Source organism: Embiotoca jacksoni, unplaced genomic scaffold (genome assembly GCF_022577435.1).
Source record: "Embiotoca jacksoni isolate LCO1_2020_lvr unplaced genomic scaffold, fEmbJac1.0.p SCAF_16, whole genome shotgun sequence".
Lineage (NCBI taxonomy): Eukaryota > Metazoa > Chordata > Actinopteri > Embiotocidae > Embiotoca > Embiotoca jacksoni.
In genome coordinates, this window is record NW_027185296.1 from 8,955,425 (window position 1) to 8,983,391 (window position 27,967).

A 27,967-nucleotide genomic window follows, 5' to 3' on the forward strand; every position below is an offset into this window, starting at 1 on the left:
CATTTGCAATTTCCAGGACATCTTTCAGGACAGTGTAACCATCGATTGTTCTGCGGTGCCATTTAGAAAGAAGACCAGTTGGAGCTACGTGAGTGATTTGCCCTCCAGCAGCAGCACAAGTCTGTTTCATTTTTATATCCCAGTGGGAGAGTACCTAGATGAAAGTCCGATACAGTTTGGACAAATCAGCACCATGCAGAGCTCCAGTGCCAACTCATCTCAAGACTACTTTACATCTGACTCCCTGCCCACAAGCTTTCCTTGTGCTTCCTCTCAGTCTGTGCCTCTTCCCTTCCCCATGTCTCACGGCACCACCACCTTGGCTTTCATGTTCCAGGGCGGCGTGCTGGCCGCAGCTGACACTCGGTCCAGTTGCTCTGGCCTCGTGGCTTGCCCTGCCGCTCAGAAAATCCTGCCCATTCACAGTCACCTGGTGGGCACCACCTCGGGTACTTCAGCCGACTGTGCGCTTTGGAAGCGGATTCTGGCTCGAGAACTGCGCCTTTACCAGCTCCGCCATGGCCGGCGGTTGTCCACAGGCGGAGCTGCCAAATTGCTTTCGCACATGCTTCACCCCTTTAAGGGGACCGAGCTTTGTGTGGCTGCCACGTTGTGTGGGTGGGATGGAGGAGAGGTGGATGATGGATGCCACGACCATGGAGGTGCACAGATTGATCTCAGTGGTAGCAGAGAAACAACAATGAGTCACATGACTGGCCAGGTAAAGTTAGTAGATCCCACCAATGAAAAGGTCTCTCTGTCAAAGGAAAGGACTCACAGCTCCTCTCTTTCTCTGCAGTGTTTTTCCAGGCAGAAAATATCTGGACCCGGTCTGTTTTATGTGTGCAGTGATGGTACTCGCCTGAAGGGAACGCTCTTCTCTGTGGGCTCAGGATCCCCCTACGCCTACTCCATTTTGGACCAGGGGGTTCGGTGGGAACTGACAGTGGACCAGGCCACATCAATAGCCAGGGAAGCTGTGTACAGAGCCACTCACAGGGATGCATACTCAGGAAACTGTGTAGACATCTATCACATCACCTCAAAAGGATGGACTCGCAGGAGCCGAGAGGATTTGAAAGAGGAATATTACAGAGAAAAGGAAAGGCGGAGACATGAAGAGAAGGGAAGGGAGAGGCAGGACATGACTTTGTCTGAGTAAAGACATGAAACAAAAAAAATGGCATGAGAAGAGAAAGGCAAACATCGGGGAGTATTTTGGAGAGACGTGAAGGCATCTTTGCGGCAGATACTAAATTAATGAACAGGACAGACAGTTGCATCCTCGAGGCTATTTCTCAAATGATTTGGGCTTGCATATCATTCCCTCTAATACACAGCTGATGTTTTGTTTGCGCTGATGAGAAAATGTATTCTAACAGCACACTGCTGCCTGGCATTTTGATGTAGATGTAACAACATTATGAATTATTTCAAATATGTGATAATTGCCATCTACTCCTGCCTGTGGTGGAATGCCATAAACAGGAGAATCAACATTTCAGTTGTCTTTTTTATTATGTATGGCTGTGTATAAGGGAACATTTAGCTGCAGCAATAAAAGGTAAGGAGCTGAAAACTGATTTGTGTCCACTGTCAGAATACTTCTGAAGTTTCTCTGACACTTCAATAAATTAATGAATGAATGAAATTTTGCTGAGCTTGCCTGTTCATTTTGTTTCAGTGATGTGGTTGTAAATTAAGCACACAAGTAATTATTCAGTGACAAAGACTCTGCAAAAATATTGTAGGGTAAAAGGTATAGAGATGTGCATCCTCATCCTCAGCCTTTTAAAACTTTAGTGAAGGTAAGGCAAGGCAAGGCAAGTTTATTTGTATAGCACATTTCAACAACAAGGCAATTCAAAGTGCTTCACATAAAACCATTAAAAGCATCAAAACATCAGGCAAAAGAAAAGGACATTTGAAAACAATTAAGAATAGAGATCGAAACATTAAAAGCAGTCATTAAAACAGTAAACAAGCTAAAAAAAAATAAAAATAAAAGTTGCAGTGCAGTTTAAGAAATAAAATACAGTAATAAAATGCAGAAATGCAGGAAATTCATCAACATCCTTGAGTCTGGTTCAATTGAAGGCAGCAGCAAACAGAAAAGTCTTCAATCTTGATTTGAAGCAGCTGAGAGTCTCAGCAGACCTGCAGCTTTCTGGGAGTTTGTTCCAGATAAGTGGAGCAGAAAAACCGAATGCTGCTCCTCCATGTGGGGTCGGGATAGTTCATAAGGTTGCAGCAGATCACAAATGTATTTTGGCCCTAAACCATCCAGTGCTTTATAAACCACCAGCAAGATTTTAAAGTCAATTCTTTGTTGGACAAGAAGCCGGTGTAAAGACTTCAGAACTGGAGTGATGTGATCCACTTTCTTGGTCTTAGTGAGGACTCGAGCTGCAGCGTTCTGATTGACTTTTTACAGAGACCTTTAAACACACCGTTACAACAGTCGAGTCTACTGAAGATGAATGCATGGACAAGTTTTTCCAAATCCTGTTGAGACGTAAGTCCTCTAATCCTTGATATATTCTTCAGGTGACAGTAGGTTGATTTTGTAATTGTCTTGATATGGCTGTTCAGATTGAGGTCTGAATCCATAACTACACCTAGATCTCTGGCTCGGTTTGTGGTTTCTAACATCAGTGATTGAAGCTGTGCGCTGACTTTCAATCGTTCTTCCTTTGCCCCAAAAACAACTACTTCTGTTTTATCTTTAATTGAAGAAAATTTTGGCACATCCAGTTGTTGATTTGTTCAATGCATTTACTTAACCCTTGTATGGGTTTATAGTCCCCTGGCGATATAATTATGTAGATTTGTGTGTCGTCTGCATAATTATGATAACACACACTTTGTTTCTTTCCGTAATCTGGTAGCCAAAAGTGTGGTGGTGAAACGTTTTCAGGGCAACCCAACCCACCATAGAGGAGCAGATTTATAAGACATGGATGATGCTACATAACAAAATGCTGGAGTGGTGCATGAAGTTGTTTTTCCACTCGCAGATATGATGAGCTATTTCTTAGGTATCGCTATATATTGTTTATGAGGTTTTAAATGGATAGCATATTCATTTGTGTGCAGCGAGCATGTCTATGTGTTATTAGCAACATAAAATAAATAACAGGCAGGGATGCGTGACTGCAACACGAGTGGAGATATGCACTCGCACTATTGTATGATTGACTGTAGAGTATGAGGGGAAGGCCTCCCTTCCTCCCCAACCTCATCTATAATTCCCATCTTTGGAAGTTCATTAATCGCAGAATTATTGAGCGAGTGAAAAACAAAACAGAACAAGTGTAGACCAATGTGGCGGTCCTGATTTGAAAGCTTGCAGGGACAGAGTTGTAAGTGCAGAGTTTTAGTGTTCTGGAAGGAAGCAGGGACAGAATTTGCAAATCAAAATTTCGAGCCTATAAAAGGAGATGCGAGTCGAGATTCAAGCGAGCAGCAGTTCTTCCTTTGCTCAGCCTGTTCAAAGCTTTTTGTTCAGTTTTGGCAGTCTCTGCTCCTCACATGCAAACTTTAGCTGAGAGCAGAACAATCTCCACCGGATCGGACCGAAAAGTGAAATGTCACAGACTTCCATTGTAAGTAACATCAGTACATCTGGTTTTTTGGGGTATTTTTTTTTTTTTTTTTTTTTCCTTCGAAAATAACTTTGAAAACAGATGACCCTAACAGGCAGAAGTTCGCCAAAAAATTCTTTGACAGTTCCTTCTCACAGTATGAGCTCTGAACATGTTTTGTACTTAGAAATGTGTCTCTGTGAGCGCTCAAATCCTCACCAGCAGATTGATTACTGCTCGGCTTTGTTTTGTGCTTGCTCAGTAGTGTTGGCATTAATAAACTTCCCAACCCAGCTGGATACAAGGGATGTGAAGGCTGACCTTGTGGTTGCAAGTTTTCCTTCTAATCATATCAATGAACACTTGTCTCATTACCACTTGTTTAAAGGCTCTCTTGTTTCTTAGTCATCAGACAGAACTCAGGGATGATCAAGAAACGTGGACGTGCAAAGAAACGCTGCACTTTGTAGATGATCACTTTTTACATTATTGAGGCGCTGAAACAGGGAGGCTCTGCTGCTGTTCCCAAAGTACTGGTTTTAATCAAAAGATCACATTTCCTTTTTCTGTCAAGTTAAAAATATCCAAAAACATTTGGCCGTGAATCAAACATGAAATATTTTTAAATATAAAAATATCACATTATTACTCGTTATTCCAACTGGAAAGGTTTGTTTATCTTTGAAAAGTACACATTTCTATTGACTTGTTAAAAGTTCTCTCAAATAAATCACCTGGAAGTTAAGACTTAATGGGAGACAGCATTTCACAAATGTATTGAATATTGAAATGTGCATTATTCCCAAGAAAAACACATCTTGAAGGATGCATTCAGCCCACTGACTGAAATCAAATATGCCATCAGAGTGTGAAGAGGGGGGTTCATTACAGTCATACATGTGGGACATGTTGGCAAGTCGAGAACACCATGACATTTGATCTTTTTAATACATCCTTGAGTGGCAATTTTCTGTTCCAGCTTCTGGGTGGAACAACGGGGAAAATGCAAACTTAGCGAAGATGATTATGCAGACTGGCTATATTTAAGCAGATTAAAAAACACTGCGTGGCTTCAAAGAAACCACAGAGCCGAACCAGAAAAATACTGAAGGGGCTTACAACTGTGATAATTAGAAAGCAAAGCTATGATTCAGAAGATATTTTGTTCAAGTACAACAAAGTGAGACAATCTAATTTGTTAGTAGGGGGTATTCATTGTATCTGTGTGGTACTCTGTGGTCCCCGTGTGTCCGAAATAGCAGGCTTTTAGGGTGACTATCGTCTCTGTGGTACTTACAAAGTAATGGAGAGAGGGAAGGAGAGAAGAGAGAGAGAGAGAGAGACCCGCACGGAGGGAGGAGGGAAGGAGGGAGGGAGGGGTAGACGGAGGCAGAGAGACTGGGCTAAGTGGACAGACCTCACGTTGGGCTCAGATGAACCTCGGCATCCTTCCCCACGTTGGATCGTTTCAGCTCCGTTAAACCAGGAGACCACCGGGAGCTGAGCCGCAGACACACGGTAAGCTCTGATCCTCCTCCGGTAAATGACTTTTTTTTTCTTTTTTCTTTTTTCTTCAGCTCCACAATTCACTTGTTTACGGAGACAAGTTTCCAGCTCTTGGCTCCCTACTTCATCGTCCAGTTTATGGTGTTGGAGGCTTTTTTTTTTTAATTCACGGCGAGGCTGTTTTCCAACTGTTTCACTGTCAGTTTGAAGCTGTTCGCAAATTAGCCGAAAAAAAACCTTTCGCCTTTTTTTTTCTTTTTTTTTTGCAGCCGCTCGCATGTGCGAGCTGTTCAGGTGAAATAATAACCGGGCAGAGCGAAACGTTTGTTAAAGCTCACCGTGCTTTTTGGGTGACTGAACCGAGCGCCAACATCTGACAGATGGCTCGGATAATGCCGTGCTTTCCTTCTCGTTTTCTGGCTAGGTAGCATTTTGTGTGTGTGTGTGTGTGTGTGTGTGTGTGCTCACGCACGGACGCACGCACGCACGCGCTCCCTCATTCGTCCTCACCTGCGTGCACTTTCACGCGGGGACGCTGGCTTTCTAAAATGACGGGGTCGCAGGACCTTTGGTCAGGAGCCCACAGCAGTATTTTTGGGACGCTGCATTCATTATAATAGTTAGCCCGAGTGTGTAAATCACATTAACATGCATCAAGTAGGTCATTTTTCTGGCTTCCTCCAACAAGACAAGGTCACGCTCCGGGCTGTTTAGTGTATCTCTACTATGCTAATAAGCGGTCCAGATGTGAGTGCGCGCCCGCGCGCGTGGACGCGCGTTGGTGTGTAACACAGACCAAAGGGAGGCTGTAACGAGCCATCACGTGCTTTTGAGAAATGTTACGTCCTTCTGTGGTCAAAATGTAGACAAATGTCAGAGAAGGCATTATCATCCGCAACTGTCTCTCTCAAGTAGACCTTGAAGCCGCAGACGCGTTTCCTTCTGATAGATAAGTACATGGCTAAACACTTGCTCCGCGCAGTGCCTTTACTGTGGTATCATTTAAAGTTAAGCTGTCTGAGTGTCAAACCTTGACAGTAATGACGTGACTGATGTGCTGAGCACAGTGGGCCTCTCCTCACTTGTCTGATTTAGGTAGACGTTAAGAGATTTCCCTGTGTGCACCGAGCAGGGGAGAGCCGATGAGAATGGATGAGAGGTCTGTAAGCATTAAGACGAATGGCAGAAGGAGAGAAAGCCAGAGATGTTCAAATGGAGCAGAATATGTCCAAGTCCTGGCTGCTTGAAGCCAGCCAGCACCCCCCCCACCCCCCACACACACACACACTCACAGTATACTTCCACCACCACCACCATTACCCCTCCCCTGCTTCTTCATGCCCCTCCATCTCTCTACATTTTTCCCTATGTAGAAGGCCTGACATGCACTGGGCTATTTTTAATAAAAATGAAATAGCCTTGTTGCAGTGAAGCGACTCTATGCAGAGTGAAGTGAGACTGAAACAGCGATTTGCAATTTAGAGCTATGTCACCACTCATCATCCCATTCTGAGCCTGCAACAGCAAATCGTCCTCACGCTTTCATCCTCTATCCCCTGCCTTACATTTCACACATATCTCATACACACTCATACTCTAAAGACTTCAAACAACGGTGAATGACATGTACTGCTGGCAACGTGGGTTTTGGAGCAAAGCTGGCAGAGAGAAATGTAAGCTCGGTCTATGCTAATGCACAATAGCTGAGGAAGACAAAAGTGTTTTTGGAAGAGCCACTTCTTGTATTTTCATAGATTTAAGATGCCGGCATGCAGATGCTGAACATGAAGCATTACATATGGATGACTTGGGTGTAATTGGTGTGCAAACGTGAAACAAAAAAACTCAAGGCTGGATTTCCTTTTGAGAAACAAAATGACGCAAAAAGGATACAAATTACTTTTTATTTTCTATGATCAAATGCTCAAATGGTCTGTGTTCACAAGCCTACTTTTTTTTTAAGTAGGTCAGTATCTGGAGAGGGAAAAAAAAACCATTGATTTCATTTTCATGTGTTCTTCCTTTCATATGTAGTATATTAATTTGGAAATATCAGAAAATGTTATGGTTCATATTATGCAGTCCTATCAAAGGCTGCTTCATTTCTATATGGCCCTCTCTCTGCTTATTTCCCTTTAAATTTATCAAAGAACAAGACTCTCTGTACATTTATTAAGTCAGGACAGGCCGGAGGTTTCGGCTTTGTCTGTGTGCAGTATATCATTTATGTCCTTTAGCGGAATTATTGATAATTTGCATGCAATAGTAGGTCATGCAGGAAAATCTCCCCTTTCTTTAGGGGATTTTAAAACTGCTCAGAAGAGAAACGCACAGATAGAAACTTTTATTTAAATGTGTTTGAAGACAACCTACCTGTGTACCTGACTCGTGCACGGTTGCACTGTGTAGATGGTAATGCACGCACGAAGGCGTGCATGAAAGGTGAAAGCAGATGTCAGAAATGTTAGATTCATCACAGGAAAGAGTGAGGCAGCGTGATGGATGCAGGTGGGGGACGTGGTTGGAAAAACTGCGATCAAACAGTTTCAGTCTTGTTAAGTTGCTGACACTTTTCACCGCATCAAGTTTCAAATATCAATGGCTCGGGATCTGAGGCAAACACTGACAAAAGGCAGCTCATTAAACTTTTAGGAAATGAGGATAAGTCATTGATTGAATTATTTATGAGCCTAATTAATCTCTTCAGGGGAACTTCTTTCACTACTGGGCATTGAGGCATGGGGAGACCATCTTTAGTGATGGCATCAATCACCTGCTGTCCAGGCAATTGTGTGAGACAGGGAGCAGTAAAGTACCTGAGCGCCACCTCATCGCCAGGCCCGCAGGCTTTAAATTAATTGAAAATTTTAAGAGCACACTTATCTCTCAGAGAATGTGATCAATAGCTAGATTCACGCACAACAGCAATGAGACAAAGACGACAAACGGCATCATGTACAAAGTGAACTCTTATCAAAATGTTCGCAGTTTCGGTGTAAAACTTGCGGCTATTTTTACAGCACCCGACTCACATTAGCAAACAAAGCTGTTCAGCAAACATTTATCTGGATATTCGTCTCAAAATATCCTCTTCTTTATAAGATAACGAGGAAGACGGCAGCTTCTTTGTCTGTTCACTTCACTGTCTTGAAGCACTTGTTTCCCATTTTAGTGACTCCAGTCAAGATCCTACTAATTATGTCTCCTCTCAGGTGATCCTGTGCAGCATGTGTACTGCATGGGAATATGTGAGGAGCGAAGGAGAAATGAAGACGCACTCCGGGGAGAGGAGAGGACAAACTGAAGCGGGAGCAGGAGGACGACACACTGTAAATAAACCATCATAAAAAAAAAACTGCATCTGATCAGCTGTTCGTCAGCCGTCCCTCGAAACAAACTGATCGGCGAGCGTCAGCGATGGCAGCGTATGTTGTGCTTCTTTTTCTTCTATTCTGCAAAGGGGAAAGAAATGGCATTTCAGAGGCTGCTGGCCTTTCGGAGGAAGATCAGCATTCGCAAATAGTATCAAGCAAAAAGCAACAAGTGTTACCTCATGAGGAGTCCACTGACAACTTTTTTGTGCAAATCAAAGAATTTGAAAGTCAGATTCAGGATATAAAGGGTGATGTAGGAGCCTTGCCAAATGCGGCTTTTCAGCAAAATGACGGGAAACGTAATGCTTTTGACTTCATGAACAAGGCGGCGAAGCAAACAGTCATACTTAAACATCCAGAATCTTCTGCCATAGCCCTAACACCCAAACATAGCTCTGAACTCGCTGTGAACCACGAGAAAAGGAGCAATTTGACTAATGGAGAGGTTGAAGGTGTAATTAATGATCAGAGTCGAGTGCCAAGTTCAGTGGAGGAGTACGCTCTTCAGCCCGGGCTCTATCTGGAGACAGGTGTCGGTGACGTTCAGCCTGAGAAGACGCGGGGCCTCTTTAAATGGGTCACAGAGTCTGAACAGAGGCGGGCGGGGCCGTACCTGCCGCGAGCCGGGCTGCGCTCCCGCCGCCGTAGGAGCTGGCTCTGGAACCAGTTCTTTGTGATCGAGGAGTACAGAGGGCCCGAGCCTGTGCTCATTGGACGGGTAAGCTGTTGTCACTACGAGTCAGCATGCACATGTGAATCACCGTCATCTAACTGTAGCATGTCATATTTAACCTCGTTCCTGTGGACTGGAAGATTTTGTTGCCGGCACATACATTTTCATAGATAAGTTGTAATCGCACAAAGAATATTCCAACTGAAGCAAACAAAAATCTGTTTTCTGCTCCATACACATATTTACATATTTGCAATTGTTCACTTAAGTGCACAATCATTTTATCTGTTTCCTTCTCCCTGTGTACTCAGTGAGTTCACACACTCTTAGATGTTTACTCGCAGTGTCTTGACCCCATTATGTCTGCTCTCCAATCTGACAGTTGGAAATTGGAGGTAAAGGCAGCTGTTTGGTCTCCAACAAGATGTAGTTGGCGTATTATTGGTTGCTAGGGAAGTAGAGAAACACTGAGAGAATGGTAAGCAGATCCAAAAAGAAAAAAAGAATCTACAGAAGTCAGAAACAATATATATATATATTTTTTAAAACAGGCAGAAACTTCAGTGTCTGACATGTCTGGAGTGCAGGCAGGTTTCCGGTATAGGCGGGCGAGCATAGTGTCCTTTTTAAAAAAAATAAATTTTTATTGCTGTGTTGTAAACGGTGTATTTACGTACTAACACTATTTTCAGTGCATCACACTGACAAGTATGGAAACATGCAGTGCACTCAAAATGGAGTGTGAAACCAGGACACTTTCCACACTCAACAGTTGCCATGTTTGTTATGTACCGGAAAGAGAGGCACCACCGACATAAAGTATTTTCAAATTGCAGCGTCTGTGAAAGCTGCAGCTGTTGCAGAACACTGTTTATTCACTAAGTACCTTGATACTGCTGTTGGACAGAATCCATCAACATGTTTATTCTGTACGTTAAACAGAGGGCAAGAAAACACGTTCATTTCTGGGTAAAATAATCAAAACTGGCAGACATGTTGACAGTTGATGCATTCAAATGTTACAGTTATTTCCAGTAAGGGCAGAACTGCAGTGTGCAATCTGAGACAACACTACCCTGTCGAAATTCAAGTACTACACAAGTAAGAGTCCTAACAGGTAAGAGTACTATATGTGAGTGCACTAAGGGTAGTACGTCATTTGGAAAACTGTGTACCAGTTCTGGCTCTAAAAAAAACAAAAACAAGACAGTGACGCCAAAAATGCCAAACTCAAGGCTTCAAAACGGTAGTTCACAAACCAATGGGTGACGTCCCGGTTGTCATATTGACATTTAAGGTGTATTGATTGATTCAAGACTTCAACTCGAAGCCTCGTTTTGAGCCGCTACTCTTTGCACTGTTTAAGCATTACATGTTAGTACAAACTCAACACTTCCTGTGTCCGGTTCAAGTTAAAGGAGCTGCAGTGTCTCAGTACACAGAAACCCTTCATTGCTTTTATTGTGAAACATTTGCCGCAGCGTGTTGGCTTTGAATCTTGACAATAACAGTTTAGATGAGTGATCCAGAACGACGTTAAAAACAGCAGGATCATATTGTTGACTTTATTAAATAGAATTGATTAAAATATCTAGGCTATTGTATATAAACTTGCTTAAACCATGTCTGCACCTGTTGGCGCGCCCATGCGCACACAAGCATGCTCTACAGTACTTCAAACAATAGCGCTATGCCGCTGGGGTAAAATAAAATGAAACTGTTTTATTAAATAACTATACATTGATTGATTATATTGCCTTGACTGTGTAGCTTGAATCATCAAGTTAGACAACTTATTTGAGTATAATTTATCTGTCAGAATTTAACTAGCCAGTCTGCAAAAAACATAACTAGATTGACACTTAATGGAGAAAGAAATTCATAACCCTGGTTGTATAACCAACACTAAAAACGTATTATGAGTGTGTGTCCTGTGCTTTCCAGTGTTTCACTAGTACAGCAGTGCGGAGCAGCCGTGGAGGAAATTCCTCCACTTAAGTTTAGATTAGCTGCAATTGTGGCCCTCTAAAAACACATGGAGACAAAAAGTGAAGCAAATCTTTATCTCGTTATTCACAGAAATTTGACCTTTACAAATGTTGTGTTTTTGTCGCCCCTAACAGCAAATGTACCAGCTGTTCAGACGCTAGCTGTCATTGAGAGGGCAAATGAGCAAACTGTACACTTGTGTGGCTATTACAAAAATTGCATAATGCATTCAAGGAGAAATAAAATAGATTTATTTTCTTTGTATAATAATGTTTTTTCTAAAAATATAATTTCTGTGCTTGCAAAAAAAATTAGTTTTTCTTATTCTCAAATGTAACATGATATGCATAGGAATGACGCACCGGTATAATGGTGGTGTTTATGAAGCAGGGCCAACACTTCTCGTGTCATATACTGGAGTTTTTACACCAGCAACCTCTAACGGCTGTCGGTGTCGCAACACGAGAAGTGTCTGAGATGATTTAATCCACAGCACACCTGAACCATTCAATCCCAGGGGTTTACTTGTAGCATTTCACAGTCAGGCGCTCCACACTAATGCAGCCGCTGGCAGCCCCAGCATACTCGGAGTAGGATTATATCAGCTGTAGCGCTAACGGGGAATGCTGCCAGCCACTTTGTAGCCAGCAGTATACTTTATAGTGACAGTCTAGATTGGATTCTTACCAGTGCAGTATACACCTCATAAATGTTTAATCTCCCTCTCTGGTTGTTATTGATACAGTCAGGGAGGGGTGTTAAAGCAATCAGTAGACACACGGGACTGCTCATTCCTCTGCGAGCACAGTCTTGATGTTGATAGTCATGTAATAAAGTACCCCTGCATTGTGAGGGGGTTGGAAGCGCAACGTTTTTCCTCCAAGGCAGTATAGTTTTGTTTGCTCCCCAAAAAAAGAGCGAGACGATCACGTCATGCTGATTGCCGGTGCGAAGTCTGAGGTGAGCTATCAACAGTTCAAATCACAGGTGCCTGAACTAGTGGAGGACAGGCAAGAATCTGGCTTCCAGACAAAAGCAGTGTGAAGCAGGTATAAACCCGGAGGTGGATGTACTGCGTGAGTGAGAGGAGGGGAAAAAAATTGCGATTACAGAGTGGGAGATAAAGTGACAAAGGGATTGGAAGAGTCAGTTTCCTCTTTTTCTTGCTTTGTTGGTACAGGGTGGATAAATTTCTTCCCCACCGTGAGTGTGTTTTTCCATGCTGACCGAAGCACAGCAGGACTGAGCTAGCAATTAGACGGCAAGGACAGGAGAGCTGGATAGGGAGTGGGGAGTGTGTGTGTGTGTGGGGGGGAGCAAGGCAGTGAGGTAGGCACAGTTTCTGACAAAGATGTCTCGTGGCGAAGAGTGGGATCAAAATCAAAGCTACTTTTATGGAAGAAAGGAGAGAGAGCCGGGTGTGGGTGTCAGGATGAATAAAAAAAACCTTGAGTCCCTTATCTGGCAATTTGTAGAGTATGCTATCATGACTTCCTATAATCCCCAGCTTCATCCTCCAGCCCGTGCATGCCACACACACACACACACCACGTACACTAATCTTATATGTTTTTGCCTGCATGGTCTGTGCGCAGTGTGTGTGAATAGCACAATTGTGAACATATGTTGTTAAACATGCGCTGCTGAATGTTGCAATATGTGCCTACTTTGAAGTAGGCATCTGTCTTAAGCACACAAATGATTAGGCTTACTTCTGCTCTCATCACTATGTAGGCAATTACATTTCTGTATTTCTTGGTTGCATGATTTTTCATGCCATCACATGAATATTCCTCCCAAAAAATTATTTCAAATTGCTCTGCACTTTTGTAAACAGTCAGTGTTGCAGCTGCATTTTAATGCCAATGTTTTGGTTTTCATAATATATCTAAGGTCCACAGCAGAGGCTGAGAGTAAGCCTCGTGGATTATGAACATGTGCAGATGCGCCTTAAGGATAGAGAGATGTGAAGGTTTCTGGTCAGAAAGCTCAGTGTGATGAAGGCTGAGTAATCTCTTTAGCTTTCTATTTCTGTGTGTTTGGCCTTTTACCTATCTAGCTCACACTAATATCCTCTCTGCCATTAAATACCGAACCAGTATTCTGCACCAGAGAGCAAAACAGATAGTCAGAGGGGGAGAAGGGTTGAGGGGAGGGAGAGGGGGGGGAGGGGGGGGAGCAGATGGGCATTCTGTGTAACCGAGGTAACTTGATGAAAAGAGAGTGAACCAAGGACTGGAAAAAAAGAGGTGATTTAAAAGGTACGGGCAAGTCAGGCAGATGGGTTTACAAGAAGGGGGAAGGAAGGGACAGATGGATGGAAGAGACAGAAAGATTTGCAGATGGATATTGCCTGCGTCAGCAGAATGCATCTGTGAACGTGTATGTATAACATTTGCAGAGCCACCGTCCACATTGATGTGGATTTGCCCCGAACAATCCCCCAATGGCCTGTTTGGTCCAATGAGTTAATTATCCGAATGCATTAGTACTCATCCTGGTACCATATGTGTCTTCCACACCTGGTGCCATTCATTTCAGATTCACTGAGCACATCGCATCTCAACATAAATCACAGTCAGGTTTGCAGTACTTGCCGTACAAATAGAAGAGTGTTAATGAGCGATACCTGTGTCAGCACACCGCATCTGAAAGTGATGTTGCCTGGAGGTGTTGCAGTAATTTACTCTGCATGTACTTGATTTTCCAGCTGCACACAGATATGGACAGAGGAGACGGACGCACTAAATATATCTTGGAGGGAGAGGGAGTGGGCTCCGTGTTTGTTGTCGACAGCAACACCGGCAACATACATGTCACCAAGTCCCTGGACCGGGAGGAAAAAGATCAGTATCGTCTCGTTGCAACAGCTACAGACCGTGAGACCGGCCGAGCCCTGGAGCCCTCCTCTGAGTTCATCATCCGAGTGCAGGACATTAATGACAACCCGCCTGTCTTCCCCAATGAGCCCTATGATGCCATGGTACCGGAGATGGCCAACATAGGTACACAGCTAAGACATTAACGTGGTACTGCACCCAAAATCTCTTGAAAAGTGGCTGTGAAATGATAATAGTGTTTTGCTTCATGGGGTCAGCTTCTCTGCTGAGTTCATGTCGATTACGATTGATTTTTACTAGAGACAAGATTCACAAAACAACACCGAGCTTTTTTACTCATTCTGTTTCTCCTTATATAAAACGTAATACACAACAGTTTACTCTGCTGTGGGCAGTACATTTTTGAGGTCACTGTAAATCGCATAAATTTCATACTTGTACACTTCACTGAGACACTCAAAATATAGATATTGTGCTATTTAATACAGTAGATATGGAGTTATTTCAGACTAAACGCCCACATTTATGCTACATGTAGGGAAGGAGATGCTTCTTTGCTCATGCTCTCAACATGCCTATAGTGAGAGGATTAAAATGCACATTTTTAACAGGTATTTAGCTGGGATGATGAAATAATATCACAGTATTTCAGGGTATTTCCGTCACAATGATACTCTTGACAAGATGACAAAATAGCCTCCTGAAAATGTTTTATTAGCACATTTCAAGAACTTACATTGCAACAAAAACAGTGTTAAAGTTGACATAGTTTGCCTTCAAATACGCAGTAAAAACTAACGCATGACTGTGGTGAGTTTCACATCTGATCCTTCGACTCCCACACTCCTGAAGGCGCTGCTCTTTCTGGAGGTGACTCTCCACCACGGAGACGCTGTCAGCCATGTTGGTTGTTGCGAGCACACAATGCCGCCGTACGGCTGCGCTACGTCAGAGCGTGACGCCATCGCACGAGCAAGTCTGAATATTGCCATTATCGCAATATGGAGTGTTTTTGAATCATGTTAAAGTTACACTAATATTGTCATGAATGACATAATGTGGCACGCCCCTGGAATTAGTCACCATCTGAGTTTAGCCTGTTGACATACTAACTTTTTGCGAATTAGCAGCAAACCCAACGTACAGGTTGGACTTACAGGAATGCCATTTATTTTGCATATATTTTGGCATTTGGATTTATCCTCTGGGCACCACCAAATTTACTGGACAAACTGTACAGTAATTGTCAAATATTATGTTCAGGATTAAGGTGCTGGACTGACTGCCTACCAAACGGACTGGCATTGTCAGTTTTCTGCTAGCATGGCTAAAAAAAAACAAAAGAACCTCAATCTATTTCTGCAGCATAATCATCTTCCTAGCGGTCTATTCATGTTCTCAGTATGCTAAAAACAATCCCATTTCTTTCCAAAATGTGGCTAAATATATTGCCTTTGGCACAACTTCAAGGAGGGTAATTGTACAATAACCTAACTGGGTATTTAGCCTCATTTCTTGAAAAGACGTGTCTTTTAGAACATCCTGTGCGTATGGATAGACAACAGAGTACTGGATTATCTTTTTAATCCTACATATTTAAGCATCTGATATTCAAAAGATTGATTTAGGATAAGATAACACTTGTGGGGGGAAATTCGGGCATGACAGCAGCTGAGCACGAGTGTGTAAACTCTTTATTTGTGGTGAAGCCTCGCTGGTAGATGACACATGAACCAGCCACCGGCTTTAGCGACTCTAATTTGAAAGGGCCCTCTGACCTGTCACCTGTGTCCTGCCTCCTCTATTTCACAGGCACGTCCATTGTCACGGTCACAGCCAGAGATGCTGACGATCCCACATATGGAAACAGCGCCCGGCTCGTGTACGCCATAACTCAGGGCCAGGATGTTTTCTCTGTGGACCCTCAGACAGGTCTGTTTATGTCCCCGTGTGCACCAGACATCCCCTTTGAAGCCGTTTATCGTTAAATGCCTCTCCCGCCGATGATTTCACTTTACATGTTTAATCCCAGGGGTGCTGTTAGATATCATATGTTGCATCCTTTGCTGCCATATGTCCACTGTGGATAAGAACATTTGCAACAACTTGCATTTTATACGATCTGCTCAGAAGCAGAAGTGGCCCGCAGTCATGCGTTTTGCAACGTCCTAATTCTTAAAATGTATGCATCTGACTCGCTTTGACGGTAATGCCGAGAGACATCGTGTCACTGCGAAATCTGTTGCTGTTGTGATTTTTGCTCCGTGTCCCGCTCTCCTCCCCACCAGGCGTGCTGCGGACAGCTGTACCTGACATGGACAGAGAGACGCAAGATGAATATCTGGTTGTCCTCCAGGCCAAAGACATGGGGGGACATCTGGGCGGATTATCGGGGACGACAACCGTCACCGTGAAGCTGAGCGATGTTAACGACAACCCCCCTCACTTCAGAAGGAGTGAGCAATGCCGTTATCAGATCACCATGTGTGATCATAAGTGTTGGCTGCTTTCAATCTCTGTCGCTGTCAAATTGGTGTGTGTGTGTGTGTGTGTGTGTGTGTGTGTGTGTGTGTGTGTGTGTGTGTGTGTGTGTGTGTGTGTGTGTGTGAGTGTGTGTGTGTGTGTGTGTGTGAGTGTGTGTGTGTGTGTGTGTGTGTGTGAGTGTGAGTGTGAGTGAGTCAGTGAAGATTAAAATGATGAAACATCTTGTAATGGCATTTGTGACAGGAGTCTGATATTGTTTGCCTCCTTTGGGCCCTGGTTTTCTTGACAGGTCCAAGATAAGATATAAAGTGGCTAAGCAGCTTGTCACTCCACCATTGCTCTTTTATTTGACGCTCACCTCCTAATCATTGTTTTTTAATCGGTTGTAATGACATAACCTTTGCTAAGATTGACTGGCATTAACATTCCTACTAACACGCCCGTTTGGTCCCTCTGGTTCAAATGGACTGTGCCTTGACGTAGAAGAGTGAAAGATCATGTCCGCTTTTTCTTATCCAAGCTTTTCCCTGTTCCATACTATTAATATTTCATCTTAAAGTTCAGTGCTTTCTGCTTCAATAGACAGTAAAATCACTGCAGAATGTGTCTAACACTTTCAGACACATACTGCATTTCTCTCTATACGACCTCTCCTCTGTTCGCTTTCCCCCCCATCTTCCTCCCCACTTCTTCTTCCTGACAGTCTCTGCTTACTGCCATTCATCTTAATGTTTAAAGACCCCTTTCCCTGTGTTGATATATTGTGCTGCAATACAATGTTTTATAGGAGCAATTTAATAATTCCAAATGCCACCAGTGTGTTTACTTATTTACTGATATCTGACTATATCTTCCCACTCCTCCCCACCTTCCCGCGGGTCATTATTCTCAGTTTGACAATAATGCCACAATTTAAGCAAACAGCTCATTTACTGTCGTGCGCTCTCTCAATGCGAGGGGTGTGATTTAAAAAAAAAAAAAAATTGAATGTTCCTTATTGTGTGGAGGATTGGGATGATTAACAATCATTTGAGTGAAATGAAAGCATTTCTCTGAATTTGCTGCTCGTTGCGATGCAAGTGAGAAGAGAAGTCATCATCATGGTGGATGCCGAGAAAATGACATGAGCTGCCACAGAATGTCTTTTCACGCCTGCTAAGTGGACAGACTGTAATCCAGGCTAAACAATAACAGATTAACTCAGCAAGGCTGTAATTCTCAGTTCAGTAACTCATTAATAGCAGAATGGGACAGATAATTCTTATTTGATACGAGGCTTTACATAGTCTTATTCATTGTGTTTCTAATATTAGTGATGGGATCAGAGGTGGGGCACCACGTTGTGGACCCTGTACATGAGCAGTCTCTGTGGGCCGTCTTCTTCTCTATTCACGTCTGTCACACATCTCTGGAACATCTCTTACAAATATTATAGCCTACAGTTGTACATACGAATCTGTCATGTTTATTAGGGTTGTCACTCATGTACTCTGTTCATAGCACATTTAAACATTTAAAGTCATATTCATCTGTGATATGTGCTTAAGTCTGCAACATACTGCAGCCTACAAGTGCTTTACTCTGGTTAATTGAGGGTTGCTGGTAGTAACACACTTAAAAACATTATTTTCATCTATGTTTATCATTCTCAAGCTGCAAGACAAAGCTAAAAATGATCATCTTACAACTAGTTTTCTAATACCTACAAATCAGAAAATACTAACGTGATGCATAATGCTGATTAATTTGTTGCACAATGCAAATAGTCTCCAGGCTTTGATTTCTGGCTGAGTGTCTTCAATCTAAACAACTGCTGATATTAGCTTAACCCATTCGTAAACTCTTACTTTGCCTTCCGTCTCTTGTGTTTTGGGATCCCAGTCTTGGGAAAGACATGACTCTAACACAGTGTACATTAGTGCTGTCAGTGGGCTCAATTAGCTGCATTTAGAGATGTATCCTTGTGCAGGGCGGACTAAACCATTCGGAGCCTTCACTGTGGTTTTCTTTTATATCGTATCGGTCTCTCAACTCATTTATTCAGCAAATTTTCAGTCATAACGCTAAAAACAAACTTTTCATCCCGGGCTTCCACTGGCCCCTCGGTAGTCAGTGTATAGAGACAAAACAACTTGTAAGCTGCTTTCAGTATCAATTATCCAGTCCTCAAAAATGCCCAAATTCCTAAAAGCCACGAAACATTGTGTAATTTATCATTTCAAAAACCAGATATATTCTAGTCACAATAATTCGCAAAGGAAAAGATAATCTTCACATTTGCGTAGTTTGAGCTAACAAATGTTTTTTCCACTTTTGCTTCATAAAGTCAGATCAGCAAATAACAAACAGCTGTCGAATAATGAACTGTTTCATTATTAAAAAAAAAAAATGCTAAGCCATGTTTGAATATCTACGCTTGTGTCGATAACAACTTTACAGCCACGCTAGCAGCTCTGAGATATTTAAGCACAGCGGTGTTTTGAGCTGCATACGCCAGCATGCTAACATACACACAATGAGCATGCTAACATGATCTCATTTGCACTAAACACAAAGTTTATTTAATTTTGAATATATTTGGTCAGAAACCAAAGTATTAGACAAATTGCGACGAATAAACATGTCAGTTGTGCTGTAGAAAAAGGTCAGGGGATCTCCAAAAGCATTACACTTCATCTTATGGGAACCATGAATGCAATATTTTAAAATGTTTTGTTTCTTGTGTCATGTGAAAGACCAGGGCTGTAACCACTACTTTTATTATCAATTATTTGGTCTATAAAATGAACAAACATACTCAAAAATATCAATCGCAAGTTCGCGGAGGCCAACGTGATGTCTTCGGATTGCTTGTTCTGTCGAAGCCTTTCAAAGCCACAAAGAGAAAATGTCTAAAATGAATCACGTGTGGCCAAAATAATTTACCTACTGAGGGCTTTAAGTTTGTACATGTATTTAAATAATTAATAGCACAGAATTTAATAGAGTGAGGTACCAATGAATGACAGTTTCACATTTTTGCTGGTCTTAAAGCGGGTATCTTCAAAAAGTTACAGTCTGTGTTTCAATTTCGACCCTGCAGAGCAGCAAAGTAGAAATGCACATCCCCACAAAGAGAGAATTCCACAGTAAAATGTGGCTCTGGAACATACTCACCTCATTTGATACGATAATAGCTTTAGCCGAGCTTTTGAATGAATATTTCCACTGAGGACTCTTAATGTTATGCCCCGTTTTGGACTTTAGATTTGCATGAGGAAGAGCTCTTTTTATAGCCAGTATATGGACAAGTGGAATGATTGCAGCAACCAATAGCTCTTCCAGTGTACATACATATGGGCATGTCAGTAATGTATCAGCATAGATTTGAAAAAAATGGGAAACCCGGTTGTGAAATATGTGTAGGAGAAGTCGAATGCATTATCTCGTGTTTTGACATCAAACTCAACCAGCGTCCTCATTGACATTCAGTGGCTGTGCTCAGACTGTTATGTTCATTGTTTTCCTGCCGGCAGGTTCGTGGTCGTTCTCTGTGTCGGAGCTCGCAGCGCCAGGTGTGGAGGTGGGCCGTCTCACCGCCACCGACCCCGATCTGGGAGAAAACGCACAGCTGGAGTTCACCGTCATGGACGGCGAGGAGGCCGAAATATTCAACGTAACGGCGAGAGACAAAGAGGCTGTCATTGTGCTGAACAAGGTGAGTGACTCCATGCAGAGTGAATGTGTATAAAGCAGCCTTGAAAGCTTTACAAATGGCAGAGCATCTAAAGCTACATGTAGACATTTAAATTGCCTCATTACGAGAAAAAACAATTCTCTAATTTGCATAATTGCTGGCAATTAAACAAAGTTGCTTTGGTCAGCTGTTTGCTGCGAATTAATATTTTGCAGTGAAATAGTTCAACACTCCACTGTAACACCCTCTGCTGCTGATGGGTTCAGACTCCCAGGGCTCTACAAGGGGCAATTAATGAGAAACAATGAAGTAATAATCAGCTGGTGATAAGCTGTAGCTCATTTGAAGCAAGAAGGTCATGTTAAAAGCAGCCGGTGTGAATTTGTCTTCTTGCTTTTAAGACTTTTAACAGCACTGGGCATTCAGAGATAATTACAGCACTGTGGATTCTTAAATTAAGAGGTTGCAGAGAGTGAAGGAAGAACAGAGACTGATGATTAATTACCCAAAATTTATTAGAGACATAAAAAAGAAAGGTGCAAATGGAAGTTGGGAGTTGGGAGTGATAAAAACAAGTGAGAAAAGTATCCAAAATGAATTATGAAGTATTGTATGTGGGTAGAAATAGGCAGCATATACATATTAATCATATATGAAAGGCCTTCAATAAAGTATAGCCTTCCGATTGTGGCTGCTTTCTTCTTCGCTGCAGCTCCTGGATTATGAAACCCGCAGTTCGTACACTTTCTCTGTGGAAGTCGCTAATCCTATAGTGGATCCCCGATACATCAGGAAAGGTCCCTTTAAGGACCAGGCAACAGTCCGGGTCATGGTCCTTAATGCTGATGAGCCGCCGCGGTTCTCGCAGGCTTTGTACCATCTGGACGTGTCTGAGAACTGCTCCCCTGTGTGTTCCGTCAACCGAGTGTCCGCCGTGGACCCAGACACGGGACAAAGCACCAACATCAGGTGCTCATCCCACCGTCACTCACTCATTTAGTCCCTCACTCGTCTCTTCGCCGTCTTCTTCCTTCCTATTCTTGATCATGCCTACTTCTGTGTCTCAGGTACTCCATCGATCCACAGTCAGACCCCGAGGCCCTGTTCCGCATCGCCTCTGACACAGGCTTTATCAGCACCGTGATGGAGTTGGACCGTGAACAGGAGCAGTGGCATAATATCACTGTCATCGCCACACAGAGGGGTATGTCAGCACCTCTGCCCTCGGGCGCCACGAGCAGCAGAGCTTATCAAAGCCATATTTCACTGAGCGCACTTCCTGGGAATACAAGCCGTGGAAGTACAAACGCTGGAGAATTCTGTGATAATTTCAACATTAGTGTCGCTTTCTTTTTCTTTCAGACAACCCGAATCTTGTGTCAAGGGTTGTGGTTGCCATAGAGACACTAGACCAGAATGACAATGCGCCAGAGTTGGACAGGCAGTACACAACATCAGTGTGTGACTCCAGCGCCCCCGGTCAGGTTCGTTCTTCTTTTGTTTTTTCCTGATATTACATTTTACTTCAGACTGTTTCTTGTTTTTGTCCGTTCAGTCTCGAGCTCCTGCAGGTAATTATTTTGGAAAACCTGTACAGTTTCTTTTGCTCAGATTTTTGACTCGAATTTATTGCTTTCCTCAGTTTTTCTTTTACTTCTTTCTCAGGTTCATTTCCAGCAGATTTTTAATTCTAACATGAATAGTTTTGATGGATATGAATATGATATGTAACGGGTTTTATTTCAGCATTAAGATAAACTAAACTATCTGTGTTTCTCTGAAGTGGGAAACCGGAAAAACCGAACCGGTCACAGGTCAATAAAGTTTTAATTCTGGAAAAGATTTCAGTTCTAGTTACTTTGTTGACCAGTATTGTTACTATGGTAACTGCATGTGTAATGGTGCATTCATAAACAACTGGGAAGTGGGAAAGTTCTGACCTCCGAGTGGGAGAAAACACCTGAACACATGTCGGAACGTCTGAGGATTTAGAGCCGCGATAAGAAGGTCTGACATCACTCGACATGAAATAAGTCACTTCATGGTTAATTTAGGTAATACTAATTAGAGCAGGGTATTGTGCCATTAAACAACACTAATTACTATATTGACAGAGAAGTGCTGACAGCCCCCCCTCACACACACACACACACACTCAGCCGTTACTTTGTTGCCGTTAGTTTGCTGACTATCTGCTAAAAACAACATGTAGAAACGTAGCGTACAAACAATAATGATCTTCTGATTTCATCTCTGTGATGGTCTACATGGGTGATGACGAGGCTGTTGGTCACTCTTCAGTATCCAGACAGCAGATAGAGCTGATTTCAGTGTAAAGAACAGATGATCTTTATTTGTTTGTCTAATGTCATGTTTAAAGGAATAGCTTTACTGACACCATGTTTCATCTTTGTTGTTGTCATGTGAACGCTCTCAACTGGGAAGTTGGAGGTTATCAAATCGGAGCTTTCCCACATCCCAGCTGCCTGAACGCACCATACGAGTGTGTCAGTAAACAAAGTTCAGTCAATAATAATTGCAGCTGTGATGTAATTTAATGCTGCACATTTTAAAAACTGACCCGCTGCTATAAATGTTATGAATAAACAGTCAGTCTGTATTTCCTGTGACTGCTTCACAATTAAAGCCTCCCCATGTTTCACCAGTTTGATTGCTTTTATGATTAAAATAATAAGGAAAATAATAAACTTGATTTGTACTGCAATTTTCCAAACAAGGTCATAAAGTGCTTTGCATGAATGAAGCCCAGATTAAAACATCTCTAAACTTTGGGAATGGGGCGAATAAAATCTGAGAATTAAAAACAATGCAGACATTTTACTCTGAAGCACCTGCAGCTGGATATGTTGGGTTTGCATTAGCAGCAACTTAATACTGCTCTGATACAGTGTCAGGAGAGTTAACAGTAACACTAATATAGAATTAAAAATAGTAACCCTGGACTTCGTGCTTCATCCGGTCAGTCTCTCATAGCAGACTCCACTAATAATAATGAAAACTGCTGTATTGAGGGATAATTGCAGAGTGTCAATTCAATGAATGGGTTTTGCTGCATATGTGACAGCAATAAATAGTCAAGTATAATTCATGACACATTTATACACAGCATAAGTGCTGCACAACATCAAACAGAACTGAAACAAATCAGACAGCGTTAAAACAATGAATCCATTAAAAACAAATGAGCAATAAAACTAAATTTAAATATATGTAAAAAAAAAAAAATGTAAACCAATATTAAGCCTAGAAGTAATTCATATTAAAAAAAAAAAAAAAAAGATTTCAAAATGGGTCTTATCTGGAATTGTCAGTGAGAATTATTAAGCTTTTGATCAACGAATGCTATGAAACTACTAGCAAACCTCTTGTCATGATGCATTTGTCATGAGTGAGTTTTATTTGATGGAGTGCTTCATCTGAATAATTTTAGATGTCTTCAGATGACTCTTTAATCATCTTGTGACCCCTCACATTTACTTTGTGACTATTACTACAATGAGATCTTTCTGCTCTGTGCTCCACAGGTAGTCCAGGTTCTCCGAGCCATTGACAGGGACCAAGGAGGTCAGGACGCTCCGGTCCACTTCAGCATCCCTCCAGAGTCCAGCTCCGCCCTCAACCTCACCGTCAGGGAATCCGGAGGTTGCGCAGATCCGCTTTGTTTTTCCCCATTACATGCAGAACCCCAGCAGCCAAAAACTGTTGCATGATTGTCCTGCTTGTTTAATGAGTGTGTGTTTTTTTTCTGCTGCGTTATCAGGTATGACAGCCAGCCTGGTGCTCCAGTCTGCCTTGGAGCCCCTCCCTGGCTTCACCTCCTCTTTACTCACCCTCTACGTGCCAGTTGTGCTGCGTGACGGGGCCTCCGGTCTGACCAACACTGGCACGGTCACTGTGACCATTTGTCCCTGTCTGCGAGGGGGCATGCAGACAGAGGACAGGGGCAAACAGAGGGACCGGAGATGGGAGAGACACACTGTTTGTCTGCCCATGCCGTCTGCCTCTCCATCGCTAATATTCAGCTTGGTCACCTTACTGGCAATGCTGGCTTGTGTCACCACTCTGTTGGGTAGGTTGTGTCATTTCTCTGAAGTCTGTGGACTTCTATAAATATGTTGTTTGTGACTTTTTTGAAAGATGCTGAGCCGTTGTGTCAGGTCTTTTCTTTACCATGGAAAGAGTACGTGGTCATGTGTCTCTTCTTTGCCCTTTAGTGGTGTGTGCACTGTCGCTGTCATTGCGCCATCAGAAACGAGACTCCCACTCACCCTTCGAGGAGGATGATGTCAGAGAGAACATCATATCCTACGATGACGAGGGGGGAGGGGAAGCAGACACCGCAGCTTTTGACATTACAGCACTGCAGAGCATGCACAGAATTCAGCACATACACAACAACAGAAACATGTGAGCTGCTCCCAAAAAAAATAAATAAAGTTTATCCTTGCCATGGTCGATTGCGGGCGCGTGTGCATGTTTGTGTGTGACCGTGTGCTTCTCTGACATTTATCTCTTGGCACAGATGGTACACCCAGCCGAATCCGCCGAGGGCCAGGACGTACAGCTGGAGTCGTCACCCGCGCTCCGGCCTGGACCCTCAGCCGAGGCCAGGCTCCGCTCCACTCTACGGACGCCTCTGCTACGGCATCCACACGCTGCCTGTTCTCAGAGATTATCCAGCTGGGCCACTGGAAGCAGGTCTGCAGCTAACTCAGCTGACCCACGGGCTCACCGGAGGTCATTTTGGAAATTCCCTCATCATCCAGAACCAGAGCACCTTTGAGCCTCTGCTGTGCTCCCCGGAGATGAGCCCCGGCAGCTTCGAAGCAGAGCGCATGCTGGTGAAGACCAAAATTACAGACAGAAATGAAAGCAGTGAAGCAAACGCAGCTGGCACAACGGAAAATCAGGAGCAGGCCAAGGTCAGACATTAGTGATGCAAAAAACAGATAGAAGTATCTAACAGTTATCATGAAGCAAGGATTTTAATCTTGTATGCAAGTGAATTCCTAACTGTGATATTGCAAATTGTATCCTAAAATATTCCTGAGTAAAAAATACAACAATCAAAGTAAAAAAACATTTTTTTAATCTACTTGTTTAATTAGATTGTTATTAAAATGTTGCTAAATCCTGATTGGTGCATGAGAAACTGACATAAGCATAAGTCCCGCCCTCTTCAAACCAACACGTGTTCATGTACAGTCTCATGACTCATATTAAGGAGCTGATTGTTAAAAACAAAGTTTTTACAACCTGTAATGTTGCAGTTTAAATATGTATGTATATGTATACTGTATTTCTATGTGGCCTTTGAATTCTAATGCTTTACTTTCCGCTTTTCTTTTCTTTTTTAATTACACAAATTCACTGTTAAAAATTCATACATCTTATGATGAAAAGCAACATGTGAAAAATCAAATTCACATCTGGTCAAAATATCTTTGCACTCCAAACCTATGACGATTTAGTGTTCCTGTATTTATCAGCACTCTTTTTTTTTTTTAGGTATATCAGGGACTGAACAAAATGTTCAAGATGAATAAAAAAAAAAGTTTAAATCTTGAAGTACCAAGTTCATGAAATTGAGTGGGAATGACATCAGTCAGATCTCTTTTGAATCGGGTCAATTTCTGTCACTCAAATGAATAAATAAGTGGAAGTTCAGTTGAGGGAGTGGAATCATATGAATTATCAACCCCCCTTGAAAAAGGTTTTGAAAGAGTAAAACTTGAACTGATCTCATTTAAACCACATAAATTCAGATAGATGAACTGACTTCAGTATCGTTAGGTCATTGATATTTAAAAAACAAAATTAGGTATTAAATTGGTTAAAAAAAAAATAAAAAGGTCTGAAAAAATTTCCCCTCGGGGATTAATAAAGTATATACCTACCTACCTACCTACCATAATTTTGGCCCTTTCTTGCTTCCACACAGTTATCTATGTCTTTTTTAATCTCTTGTTTTTCTTTTCCAGATAAGCCCAACAGAAAGCGAATCAAAGCCAGCCAGCCTTGCTGCAGATCTGACCTACTGTGACACAAATGAGTCTTCATGCCAAAGTCACACCAGCTTCTCATCAAACCAGCAAGAGGGGCGGCCGGGGTCATCCCAGACTCAGATCAGCACTGGGGCCACCAGCTGCACTGTGGATGACATTGACACTGATTCGTCCATTCCCTCCCTTTCAGAGCGAAATTATTCCAACGGCAGCCAAGTGAGCTGTGTAAACCCTCCTGTTTACCTGAAGGGAGACACATATAGCATTGTGGGCTCGCTGAACCCAAACAGCAGAGGGACGTGCGTGAACGGGACAGGAAGCAGTGGGTTGTACCCAGGGGGGGTGCAGGTACTGAACATGTGCAGACTCCAGAGAAAGGATTTGACCCTTCAGTCTTTGCCCTTACCTGGAGGGATGTTTGGCAACAACAAAGGCTGGCCGTGCGGCGGAGAGCCCGCGGGAACAGAAGCCGCCATCCCTCAGCCTCTCCGGATGGAAGAGCTCCTGAACATCCGTCTGGATCAGGTCACCTTTGACCTCTCGCAGCCGCCCTACGACTCGCTGCAGACTTATGAGTTCGAGGGCCGCGATTCGAGGGCCGAGTCTTTGAGCTCGCTGGAGAGCGATGGGGAGAAGGACGACGGGAAGGTGGTGGGAGGGATGGAGGAGCTAAACCAGAAGTTTCAGAGGCTGGTGGAGATCATCCGGGAGAGGGAGAAGGAGAGGGAGAAGGAGAAGGAGAAGGAGAGGGAGAGGGAGAAGGAGAGGGAGAAGGAGAAGGAGAAGGAGGGACAGACACGGGCGACTGAAGGAGGCGAGACTGCAGACGCTTGTCTTAATGAGACTCATAAGCAAAGTGAGGACAAAGACAAAGAACAGCAGAGATGGGATTTTTAGACTGCACTGAAAGAAAAAGTTTGGGAGAGGAGAACTCGCTGCTGACAGTGATGGATTTTAAACACAGCATGGGGCGGCAAAATACACAGCGGCTGACAGAAATCGTCTTGTTTTTCCCCCCTGCCAGGAAAAAGGCAGGAGGCTGACAGTCGAGCGAGAATTTGCGGCGCAATCAGTGCACAGTGTATAGTTTTCACCTCCACTGTGTTTAGAAAAAAATGCATACGGAACCTGTCACTTTTCACACTGCTCTTGTAACAAATATTAATAATGCACTTGGGCTTTCAAAGCTAAAGTTAATGAAAAATTTACTTTTTTTGAAATATTGATTCAAAGCCCTGAAAGCTGCATTGTTAGAAAATAGGCCTCATCAAATATTGACTGGAATTGTGATATTTAATATTGATAGTTTAAATAGGAGCACACTCTCAAGAAAATAATGCATTTGCATCTGAATTGGAGATTTTTTTAAAAACCTACACAGTACCCCGATGTAGGCCCCCACTGCCACATGTTCACACAGCCTCTCCAACCCAGTCCACATCTGTATCATGTAACTAGAGAGAGACTGCAAGTAGTCACGGTTACAGTAGAGAAACCTGCTCACTATGCAATCTGCACACAGCTAGAAAAAGATTAGACTGTCACTGTCAAAGACCTGTGTACTGTTGTGAAAGTACAGTAAATAATGTCCATATGTAGATAAACATCAACCTGGGTTTTAGTGGTTATTGTTCAACAGTGTTGTGGGGAGATGGATATTTACTGCAGTCACCACACGGGAAATTAAGTGTCCGATCTTCAGTTATTAAAGTGCAGCAGACACGATGAGAGGCTGCCCATAATTTCACCCACACAGGATGATTTATAATTCAGCATTGTGTTTGCTTGTCTGGCGTTATCTCCAGAGGCGTATCC

General features: G+C 42.8%; 2 protein-coding genes across 2 annotated transcripts; both read left to right on the forward strand.

The window, feature by feature from the left end:
* Nucleotides 1–193: 193 nt before the first annotated feature.
* Nucleotides 194–1,162, forward strand: psmb11b (proteasome 20S subunit beta 11b). Its single transcript, XM_069151084.1, has 2 exons — nt 194–721; nt 800–1,162. The coding sequence occupies exons 1-2, from the start codon at nt 194–196 to the stop codon at nt 1,160–1,162; spliced, it is 891 nt and encodes a 296-aa protein (XP_069007185.1).
* Nucleotides 1,163–5,001: 3,839 nt separating this feature from the next.
* LOC138198950 (cadherin-24-like) lies at nt 5,002–27,963 on the forward strand. The gene is made up of 14 exons (XM_069150758.1): nt 5,002–5,102; nt 8,303–9,182; nt 13,837–14,131; nt 15,779–15,898; nt 16,255–16,422; nt 19,966–20,147; nt 20,839–21,095; nt 21,194–21,330; nt 21,489–21,610; nt 23,672–23,789; nt 23,908–24,216; nt 24,362–24,554; nt 24,670–25,069; nt 26,129–27,963. Exons 2-14 carry the CDS (start codon nt 8,508–8,510, stop codon nt 27,047–27,049), a joined length of 3,897 nt encoding a protein of 1,298 aa, XP_069006859.1. The 5' UTR covers nt 5,002–5,102; nt 8,303–8,507; the 3' UTR covers nt 27,050–27,963.
* The last annotated feature ends 4 nt before the right edge of the window (nt 27,964–27,967 follow it).